The 11,871-nt window shown below is 39.8% G+C and overlaps 1 protein-coding gene across 1 annotated transcript in view; it reads left to right on the top strand.

Annotated features, from left to right (window-relative positions):
- LOC131994806 (uncharacterized) overlaps nt 1-10,231 on the top strand; it is a 17,545-nt gene extending 7,314 nt beyond the window's left edge. Inside the window, exon 2 of the mRNA XM_059361693.1 lies at nt 10,120-10,231. Within this exon, the coding sequence (XP_059217676.1) occupies nt 10,120-10,231 (112 nt within the window). The remainder of the gene's footprint in view (nt 1-10,119) is intronic.
- Nucleotides 10,232-11,871: the final 1,640 nt, after the last annotated feature.

Raw genomic sequence — 11,871 nt, 5'->3', positions numbered from 1 at the left:
ACACAAATTCAAATTTGAATATTAATTTCGAAAAAAAACTCCGAAATTCACGTTATTCAAATAAGTGGTATTCAATTTACAAATAGTGTATCGGATTTTATGCTTAGTCGCCTTAGCTAATCTATTTTAAATATTTGTTGTTGTTTTTCAAAAAAAAAAGTTATACTTATAAGGCTTAGCCTATTTTACGAAAAAATAAATCAGCTAAATAAAATATTGGTCACATCCGTGAAACTTGACTGGGTTATATGCTTCAGAAATCAAATCATTTCCTGAATAGACATCTATTGGAATCTGTAAAATGTGTAAATGTGTGGCTGCTTGAAAATAAAATCAAATCCATGGAATGCCAAATTAGAATATCTAACAAGAGAAATGTCATTCATATCATTCACTTGGCTATGCCCACCATGTTTGTTTACAAAACAGAATATTTTCACCTGTTCAAAATTTAAATGTTTTGGGAAAGAGAAAGCTAGAAAATTGTTTGTCTTAATGTGGGGTCGAACTTAATGTGGGGTCATCCAGAATTTTGCATACAATTTTTTATATCCTCCACCATAGGATGATCTGATCTGAGAATTAACAAAGTATATATAGCTTTGATCGTCTTGACATTATGAATCTGTATTTACTGTCCTTCAAGTCGAGCTTAATGACCTAACAACATCTAAAGGAGAGATTGATAATTGAGTCTTGAAGAAAAGAAATTGCCAGTTCCTCAGACAAGGCAGGACTCATGTCACCCCACTGGTGGACGCGTTTCGATAATTGGGTTTCATTATATCATCGCCACCATCGTGAACTATGTCCGTCCGTCTGACCGGCCTTCAGTTCACAGCCTGTTGTTCGTAGTACTTATAGTTGAGATCATAACACAAATTCTATGTTTAATCTCAACTACTACTACCAGACGGTTCGCTGTAAGCTTTTTCACTGAGCAATATTTCTTCAAACAAACTGCAACTGCCCTCTATGGCTTTTGCATTCATTTTATTCCCTTGTCAACGTGGCAAGCTCCGCCTGCCGACGTCAATATGACATCAATCTGTCTGTCTATCAAAAGCAACCTGACTTTGAAAGGAGGAAAGCTAGGCGCTTCAAACTTTGCACAAATACTTCCTAATATTGTTGGTCAGTTGGGATGGTAAATGGGACATATCTGTTCATGTTTCCATAAAACTCCCATATAAACCCATCTCCCCATAATACATCTTGAGCTTCTAGGGGGCGCGGTTTTTTTCCGATTTGGGGAAATTTTGCAAGAGGTTTTTTGTTTTGACTTCTCTCAAATGTGGCAAATATGGTCAAAATCGATCCTTAACCTGTAATAGTGTACTGCTCTGACTTCCAACATGACTTGAATGCTAATTTAGTTCATAACCCCATTTAGCTCCCATATAAACCTATCGCCTGATTTGAATTCTTGAGCCTCTAGAGGGCGCATTTCTTATTCATTTTAGGTGACATTTTAAACGTTGTGTTTTCTATGAATTCTAATAGCCATTGTAAGTACGATCCATATCGGTTCACAACTGGATGTATCTCCTTTATATTTTTCGACGGGCCCGAATATTGGGAACCCATCACCATGGAATCTTCTGAAAAATTAAACTAAAGCTTCTACAATAGTAACCGAACAAGAATAATTGAGAGACCGGTTTATATAAGAGCTATACCAGGTTATAGACTGATTTAGACAGTACTTAGCACAGTTATTGGAAGTCGTAACAAAACACCGCATGCGAAATTTCAGAGCAATTGCACAATAATTGCGGCTTCTAAGGACTAAAAAAGTTTGTAAGGACTAAAAAAATGTAACCAAAAAAACAACTAGTAAAAAGGCGTTAAGTTCGGCCGGGCCGAACTTTGGATACCCACCACCTCGGGTAATGTAAACCACCTTTCGTCAAAATCTAGTGAAAAATGCGTACCTTATGTCCCATAGCAGTTACATCGAAATATGTTACGATTTGGACCAAACACTAATAAGTAGAAGTCATTGCTCAATGGTGCGTAACAAAATAATGGTCTTTTTAGCAGCTATGTCTAAAAATAAACCGATCGGAACCATATACGACACAGATGTCGAAAATCCTAACATAAGTCACTGTGTCAAATTCCAGTGAAATCGGACTATAAATGCGCCTTTTATGGTGCCAAGACTTTAAATCTGGACTGAATTCGGCCAAGTTGCATAAAAAAGTTGAAGAGACTAACATTACTCACGGTCCCAAATTTCGGCACCATCGGACAATAAATGCGACTTTCTTGGCCCCAAAACCTGAAATCGAGATATCGGTCTATATGGCAGCTATATCAAAATCTGGACCGATCTATGCCATATTGACGAGGGATGTCAAAGGTCTTAACATAACTCACTGTCTCAAATTTCAGTAAAATTGGACAATAAATGCGCCATATATGGGCCCAAAGCCTTAAATCGAGAGATCGGTCTATATGGCAGATATATCCAAATCTAGACCGACCTGAGCCAAATTGAAGAAGGATGTCGGTGGGCCTAACGCAACGCCTTGTCGCAAATTTCAGCAAAATCGGATAATAAATGTGGCTTTTATGGGCCTAAGACCCTAAGTCGGTGGATCGGCCTATATATGGGCTATATGAAGTTATAGTCCGATATAGTCCATTATCGAACTTAACCTGCTTATGGACAAAGAAAGAATCTGTGCAAAGTTTCAGCTCAATATCTCTACTTTTAAACACTGCACCGTGATTTCAACAAACATACGGACAGACGGACGGACATGTCTAGATCGTCTTAGATTTTTACGCTGATCAAGAATTTATATACCTTCTAGAGTCGGAAATGGATATTTCGATGTATTGCAAACCGAACGACAAAATGAATATATCCCCATCCTTCGGTGGTGGGTATAAAAAAACATGTAAAAAGGCGTTAAGTTCGGCCGGGCCGAACTTTGGATACCCACCACCTCTGGTATATATGTAAACCACCTTTTGTCAAAATCCGGTGAAAAATGCATTTCTTATGCCCCATAGCCCCATCAGTCCGTCCGTCCGTCTATCTGTTGAAAACACGCTTACTTTCGAAGGAGTAAAGATAGCCGCTTAAAATTTTGCACATATACTTCTCATTAGTGTAGGTCGGTTGGGATTGTAAATGGGCTATATCGGTCCATGTTTTGATATAGCTGCCGATCTTTAAAAGGCCAAATTCTTGTCGGATTAGTATGAAATTTTGCACGACGTGTTTCGCTATGATATCCAACGACTCTGGTAAGTTAGGTTCAAATCGGTTCATAACCTGATATAGCTGCCATATAAACCGATCTTGGGTCTTGACTTCTTGAGCCACTGGAGGCCGCAATTCTTATCCGATTTTAATGAAATTTGGCACGAAGTATTTTGCTATGATATCCAACAACTGTGCAAAGTATGGTAAAAATCGGTTCATAACCTGATATAGCTGCCATATAAACAGATCTTGGATCTTGACTTCTTGAGCCTCTAGAAAGCGCAATTCCTATCGGATTTGCCTGAAATTTTGTACGACGAATCCTCTCATGACCATCAACATACGTGTTTATTATGCTCTGAATGGGTCTATAGCCTCATACAGCTCACACATAAACCGATCTCTCTATTATACTTCTTGCGCCCCCAATGAGTGCAAATCTTATTCGAATTGGTCGATTGATTTTACACAGGTCTAAAACATTTAATTCGATTGTAGTCCGAACCGGACCATATCTTGATATCGCTCTAATAGCACAGCAAATCTTTTCTTTTATCTTTTTTTGCCTAAGAAGAGATACCGGGAAAAGAATTCGACAAATGCAATCCACGGTGGAGGGTATTTCCGGGCCGGCCGAACTTAGCACGCTTTTACTTGTTTGATATCGGGAGGGGGGCGGATACTTCCCTTTAACCGAAAAGTACAACCCAAAAATAAAAGTGGACCGATCGAAACAATATGCGATTCAAATGAAAGGTATTCAAGAGTAGATAACGAATTTCTTAATAAAATTTGGGTCCAAGTACCTGGGGGCCGCCCTAGCCCCAAAACACCTTAAAATAGGTTTATTTGACAATCATGACAACATGGGACTCTTATTAAAGGTATTTGGGAGTAGATTACGAATATGGTCAGGAAGTAGAAATAGGATTTATAATTTAATGATATAGGAAGGGAGCGGACCCTCCACCGTTACCTCAAAAACACCCCCCAAAATCAAAAGTGGACCGATAGGGAGTAGATAACGAATCTGGCCTACAAATTCATGTTGATGTATAGGGGTCACAAAAACGCCCAAAATGGTCACATTAGCCAATCACGGTTATATGGGACTCTGTTTGTTTGTTGGGTATTGACAGAAAAACGGCAGAACCGATTTTCTCGAAATTTTCGCATATCGTGTAAGTTGGTCTGGAAGGAGACATAGGCAATATAATTTTTTGGTATCGGAAGGGGGACGGACCCTCCCCTTATGCCAAAAACGCAACTCAAAATCAAAAGTGGACATATGTGGACAATATAGGTATCAAATGATAAGTATTGGAGAGAGGGAGAGAATACAAATATGGTATTAAAATTTGAGTCTAAATACCCTTCGGACCGCCCAAACCCCAAAACTCATCCAAACAGACATATTGGACAATCACTTCAATATGGGGCTCAAATGAGGGGTATTCGGGAAAATCAGATCGAAGTATATCTGAAAAGTTTGTTCAAAATGGTTAAAACTTAGATATAGCTCCCATATATATGTTCGTCCAAGGATGTAGTGCTTATTGACATTTGTTTTAAATCTTTGGATGTCAAAGTGGGTGGGAAAAACATTAGCCGGAAGTCAATTCCACATACGAACGGTTTGGGCGAAATAAGCTTTCTCTCTATAATGCATTGTGCTGTCCGCTAGCCAATCAATTACAAACGGGTCTAAGTTCCTGGAATGTCTAGTATCCCTGATATACATGCTTACATCGGGAATAAGAAGACGAATATCAGACGAACACACACCATGAAAATACCGATAGAACAGCGCCAAACAACCCACATTGCGACAATGATGAAGGGAGGCAATAGAGTTGGACACCCCACTGTCCCCAATCAACGCCATCGCTCTCCTCTGTACACGGTCCAGTAGCTCCACGGATGATTTTGAAGCTCCAGCCCATACATGTGAGTTGTATTTCATTTTTGGCCTTATGAAAGTGGTGTATATGTTAAGAAGATCAGACGGAGTAAAGTAATTCTTACATCGTTTAAGGAAGCCTAAAGACTTGAATGCTTCTTTCGACACTTCGAATACATGTTCAGCCCAACGGACATTTCTTTGTATTTTTATGCCCAAAACATCAAGAGCTTCTGATTGCTTAACATCCACACCGTTGATAGACGGTGATCGTAATGGGTCAGCGTGTTGTTTGTGTTACAACAAGCAGCACAAAGTCTTCCGTGCATTAAAATCTACTCCATTCATTCGACCCCACTCAGAAATGGCCAGCAAATCCTGGTAGAGTGTATCGTCCATAACCCGCCTCTTGGCCTATGGTCGAATGAGTACGAATGACAGAGATTACTGTCATCCGCAAATGAGTAGATCTGATTCGATGTCTGACCCAACAGATCGTTGATGAAAATTAGAAAAAGAGAAGGAGAAAGAACCGAGCCCTGGGGTAACCCGGCGGTCAATTTGTGCTCATTGGATGAGAACCCATCTATAACGACTCGAATAGTGAGATCTCTGAGAAAGTTCGTAATAAATCAAGCGAAGCCACTACCGACACAAAATGCGACAAGCTTTGATAGTAGTACACCGTGCCAGACTCTATCAAATGCCTTGGAGATATCCAGAGCCTTACTTTCACCAAACTGGTGGATTAAGCGACTCCAACGTTCGGACAGAAGTGCCATGAGGTCACCCGTAGAGCGATTTCTGCGGAATCCATACTGTTGGTCGCTAAGAAGGCCATTAGACTCTAAATAGCTCACAAGATGGTGATTAACCATGCTCTCCTTGGAGAGAGCGGAGCATATCGCAATTGGCCGATAATTGACAGGGTTGTTTGCCTCACCCTTTTTGGGTATTGGCTGATCGTTCGCAACCTTTCAACGCGCCGGGAAGACTCCCGCACAGTAGGCAAGGTTGAAAAGGTTGCGTAATAGACGAGCGAGTGTCGAAGAACACTTGGGAATTTATTTACGGCCTAGGGATTTATTTACGTCTGGATTTTCAAGAACCTTTTTAACTCCACGAGTTCGAAAAAATATTTGGGGCATGATGCCAGATACATTTTCGATTAAGGGGAGTGGTTGATTGCTATCCGGCAGGGAAGAGTTCACTGCAAATATATCAGCCAACAGGTTAGCCTTATCAACTGGGTCAGTGAACGTTTGATCGTCCTTAACAAGAGTTGGAATAGATGAAGAACTACCCTTTACTCTTTTCACGAACGACCAAAAGCTCCCTCCCTTGCTTCCTCTTATTGACCAATCTTGCCAACATTTTGCACAACGCTTTCCTCGGCGACTAGCACAATATCTGGGAAGTTTGCTCGAAATCGGCTCAGATTCAGTTATAGCTGCCTTATATATTGTATGTTCCTCAGTTTTTGGGTAGTTTAGAATAATGTTGGAATTTTTCAACCTTAGTTACTACAATTTAACCATATTTGCTCGACATTTGATAGGGATTGTTTAATAACCCATCTGAAAACAACCATCGAGGTCCATCAAAATTGGTTCAGATTTCGTCATTCCGTTTGTAACTCCTCGAAACATTCGTCTAATACCCAATAAAGTACATATATTCTTGATCGTCATGACATTTTAAATCCAGCCATGACCGTCCGTCTGTCCATCCGTTTGTCTGTCTGTCCGTCCGTCTGTCTGTCCGTTGAAAGCACGCTAACTTTCGAAGGAGTTAAGCCAGGCACATGAAATTTTGCACAAATACTTCTTATTAGTGTAGGTCGTTTGGTATTGTAAATGGGCCATATCGGTCCATGTTTTGTTATAGCTGTTATATGGTTGCCCAAAAAGTAATTGCGGATTTTTCATATAGTCGGCGTTGACAAATTTTTTCACAGCTTGTGACTCTGTAATTGCATTCTTTCTTCTGTCAGTTATCAGCTGTTACTTTTAGCTTGCTTTAGAAAAAAAGTGTAAACAAGTAAAAGCGTGCTAAGTTCGGCCGGGCCGAATCTTATATACCCTCCACCATGGATCGCATTAGTCGAGTTCTTTTCCCGGCATCTCTTCTTAGGCAAAAAAAAGGATATAAGAAAAGACTTGCTCTGCTATTAGAGCGATATCAAGATATGGTCCAGTTTGGACCACAATTATATGTTCGAGACCTGTGTAAAATGTCAGCCAATTCGAATAAGAATTGCGCTCTTTGTGGGCTCAAGAAGTAAAATAGAGAGATCGATTTATATGGGAGCTGTATCGGGCTATATACCGATTCAGACCATAATAAACAGGTATGTTAATGGTCATGAGAGAATCCGTCGTACAAAATTTCAGGCAAATCGGATAATAATTGCGACCTCTAGAGGCTCAAGAAGTTAAGATCACAGATCGGTTTACATGGCAGCTATATCAGGTTATGGACCGATTTGAACCATATTTGGCACAATTGTTGGATATCATAACAAAATACTACGTGCAAAATTCATTCAAAGTGGATAAGAATTGCGCCCTCTAGAGGCTCAAGAAGTCAAGACCCAAGATCGGTTTATATGACAGCTATATAAGGTTATGGACCGATTTGAACCATACAGTTGTTGGATATAATAACAAAACACGTCGTGCAAAATTTCATTCGAATCGGATAAGAATTGCGCGCTCTAGAGGCTCAAGAAAGTCAAGACCCAAGATCGGTTTATATGGCAGCTATATCAGGTTATAAACCGATTTGAACCATACTTGGCACAGTTGTTGGATATCATCACAAAACACGTCGTGCAAAATTTCATTCCAATCGGATAAGAATTGCGCTCTCTAGAGGCTTTAAGAAGTCAAGACCCAAGATCGGTTTATATGGCAGCTATATCAAAACATGGACCGATATGGCCCATTTGCAATACCAACCGACCTACACTAATGAGAAGTATTTGTGCAAAATTTCAAGCAGCTACTTTTACGCCTTCGGAAGTTAGCGTGCTTTCGACAGACAGACGGACGGACGGACAGACGGACGGACATGGCTAGGTCGACATAAAATTTCACGACGATCAAGAATATATATACTTTATGGGGTCTCAGACGAATTTTTCGAGTAGTTACAAACAGAATGACGAAATTAGTATACCCCCCATCTTATGGTGGAGGGTATAAAAAAGTATATTTGATTAAAGTTAATTCTAAGTTTTATTAAAAATGAATTTACTTTCTTTTGAAAAATCCGCAATTACTTTTTGGGCAACCCAATATAAATCGATCTCGTATCTTGACTTTCTCAGCCGCTAGAGGGTGCAATTCTCATCCGATTTGTCTTAAATTTGGCATAAGGTGTTTTGCTATGACTTCCAACAACTGTGCTAAGTATGTTTCAAATCAGTTTATAACCTGATATAGCTGCCATATAAACCGTTCTGCCTCTAGAGGGCGCAATTCTAATCCGATTTGTCTGAAATTTTGTACCACAGCTTCTCCCATCACCTCCAATATACGTGTTTAATATGGTCTGAAGCGGTCTAAAACCTGAAACAGCTCCCATATAACCCCATCACCCTATTTTACTTCTTGAGCCCCTACAAGGCGCAATTATTATCCGAATGGACTGAAATATTGCCCAATGACTATGGGTCTTCAATATTCAATTCATTTATGGTCTGAATCGGACTTTAACTAGATATAGCTCCAATAGCATATGAGTTTTTATCCAGAGATACCGCGCAAAAACTCAAAAAATGCCATTCATAATGGAGGGTATCTTAAATTCGGCCCAGCCGAATTTGACACACTTCTAGTGGTTTTTTTTACAATTTCTCCATTTATCATTAAAAGTGAAAATATTTGTTATTTATTTAATTAATTTAATTTGCCAAAGCGATTTACGAAATAAACTTCCCCCCCCCCACCGTGTGTGTTGATATTTCTGCCTGGTTTTCGCTAATTGCAAAAATAGGCAAACAAATGGACGCAGTACCCCCGTTCGCGTTGTATTCCCCTCTGATTTCTGCCTATTGCAAAATTGTAGGCAAATACTCATAAATGTAAACGAATCCCCAGACATGTTCATGATTTCTAATTACATTTTAATACGCTTACAGCGAAATTGAGAAAAATAACATCTGAAAATGGTTGGTGAATATACTCCAAGCGAAATTCAAATTTGTAGCGGTATTATTAGAAAATGTGTAAAATTAAAGATATCATGGTGAGATTTTTGATTGCTTATTCAAACCGCAACGTATTCGAAGACTAAGAGCAAGGCAGACAGAAAAACAAAACATGAGGGCATCATCACCAACCAATACCCGTAGCGGCTTATTTCTGAGAAGCAGGAATAGAAGGCCAAAAAGCAACGAAAAGATAAAATAAAATAAACATAGAAAACAGAAAACGATATCAAGACCCTCTTAAAGGCCTATCAATTGCGAACAACGCACCTCACACAGAGAAATGAAAAATTACAAATCCCAAAGGCAACCACACGCATGCACGGTCACCCAGTCAAATAGCAGCAGCCATGCTCATCATAACACTCGAAAGAGATGAGCTGGACTTGGGACAAGAAACTATCATTCAACTGACATTTTCAATGAATTGCTCCTAATAAAGCAAATCGGGCCGAAAAAGAAGTCTATCAAGAGCTTTTGGTTTCTTCACATGTTCAATATCCACACACACACATACACACAAACATGTACATATTTCTTATGCACACTACATACACTTACGCTTGTGTGTATGAACATCAGCTGATACAGAGAAATCAATAACAGAATCAATATCACACTTTACTCCTCACTATTCACCAGCATCAGTGTTCAATTTCGTATTTCAGTTTTCTTCATTTAATGTCAAGTTCAAATAGCTGGCCGTTTATAGCTGGGGATTTGTTTTTATTATTGTTCATGAAATTGTTTAACACCTGGCTCTGAATTTTGCCTTTTTTTTCGTAGGTTTTCGTGCCGCATATTGTTAATGCAGCGTTTTCAGCTGCATTATCGTCGCCTTAGCTGTGCTGAGGCTGCACAACACAGCAACGACACGCCGTTGCATGTGTGGCATTAAACTTACAGACATGTCAAATAGGCCATTTAAACTTTAAATGACAGCTAAGCCTTTGATACATGTAGATCGTAGTTGAATCTGGACTAATCCATTGGGTTCAAATGCAAGTTTAATGGGTTGTCAGATAAGAACTAGGCAATGTTAATTGAAATACGAATTTTTTATCATGGGTGAAGTAAGGCTTAAGTGGCAGTATGTCATCAGGCTCACTTAGACGCTTTTGTCTATAAGGATACCACTGGAACAGGAGAAGGGAAATGCCGTTGCACCATCAAAAAGCCCAACAACTTGCAAATGATGAAATTCACCAATTCAGACAAGTTCTCAAAGAAATGAGAACCTTAAGTGGAAAACCCTCTGCCTGCAAGTGCGGGATAGCCATACAGCAGATGTTCTATAGTCTATTCTTCCTCGGCGTCCTAACAGCTTCTGCAGTAATCGTTACTTGCAAACCTTCAGTCTATCAACATGCTTTTCTATCAGACAGTAACCTGCCAGTAACAGTCACACTGACTGAAACGTCTGTTCTAGCCAACGACGGCAAAGCGGTAGACCTTTTCAAGTCTAGATCGGGCTACATAATTTTTGGAGAATTCACAACCTCCACTTTGTGACCATTTGTAATAGTTGCCCCTCGGGTCTCTTATTGAAAACCTAACGGTGTCAGGAGCCACCGTGGTGCATAGGTGGCGCCTGTCGTGCCTAAACGCCAGGGTTCACATCCTGCCGGCGGGATCACCTTAAAACATTTTTCAGCGGTGGTTATCCCCTCACCAAATGCCGGCAACATTTGTGAGTATTTCAGCCATGTACAACTTCTCAACCAAGAGGTGTCACTTTTCAATGACACGCCATTCGGACTGGGCATAAAACAGGAGGTCCCCCTATAATTGAGCTTAAATATGAAACGGGCAGCACTCAAATGATATTGTGAGAAGTTAGTTTCTCTCTATATTGTTCCGCAATGGTATGCTTGGGAAACATTAAAGCTATGTCGCTAGAGGCATATCCACAGACTATAGTTCCCTTGGTATTTCCTAGTCTTTGCAAGCCCGTTTGATCTACAATATCTTAGCGGTTCGCACCTAGTACAGGTGATTTTTTAATCTTTCAGTCATCTCGTCTAGAGATCTGCGACATTCGAGGGCGGTTTTTAAATTCTCCAGGGATTTTATGGCTGCCTCTCTCTCTGAGAGGAATATTATGACAATCGTCGTTATGACTTAATATTTTGGTCATTCCACCACTTTTTAATTGCAATGATCCCCGCCTGGTACACCAATTCTTTTTCTTCAAAGTACACTCCATAAACCACCTGGTCTTCTACACCCATAGAAAAAACCAAGCACGGTATTAACACATTGACCAAACATACAGACGGACGTTGCCAGATCACCTACAAATGTTCATAAATCAACAACAATTTCAATGAACAAAACGTCCACAAGTGTTCACATTCTTAATAGATGACCAATAGTGTTTATGAGCTGCTGAGAATGAAACCTGTGTTCCATTCATCCAATTGAATGTTTACAAATCTTTAATAGATTGCAACGCCATCATTTGAACTTAAGATTGATTTACAATAAACCCCGCATGTTGACAATATTTTCAACAACGCCTATTAATGATAATGACAC

Source organism: Stomoxys calcitrans, chromosome 2 (genome assembly GCF_963082655.1).
Source record: "Stomoxys calcitrans chromosome 2, idStoCalc2.1, whole genome shotgun sequence".
Classification (NCBI taxonomy): Eukaryota; Metazoa; Arthropoda; class Insecta; order Diptera; family Muscidae; genus Stomoxys; species Stomoxys calcitrans.
Note: the sequence above shows the minus strand (reverse complement) of the source record. Positions and strands in the feature narration are given on the sequence as shown.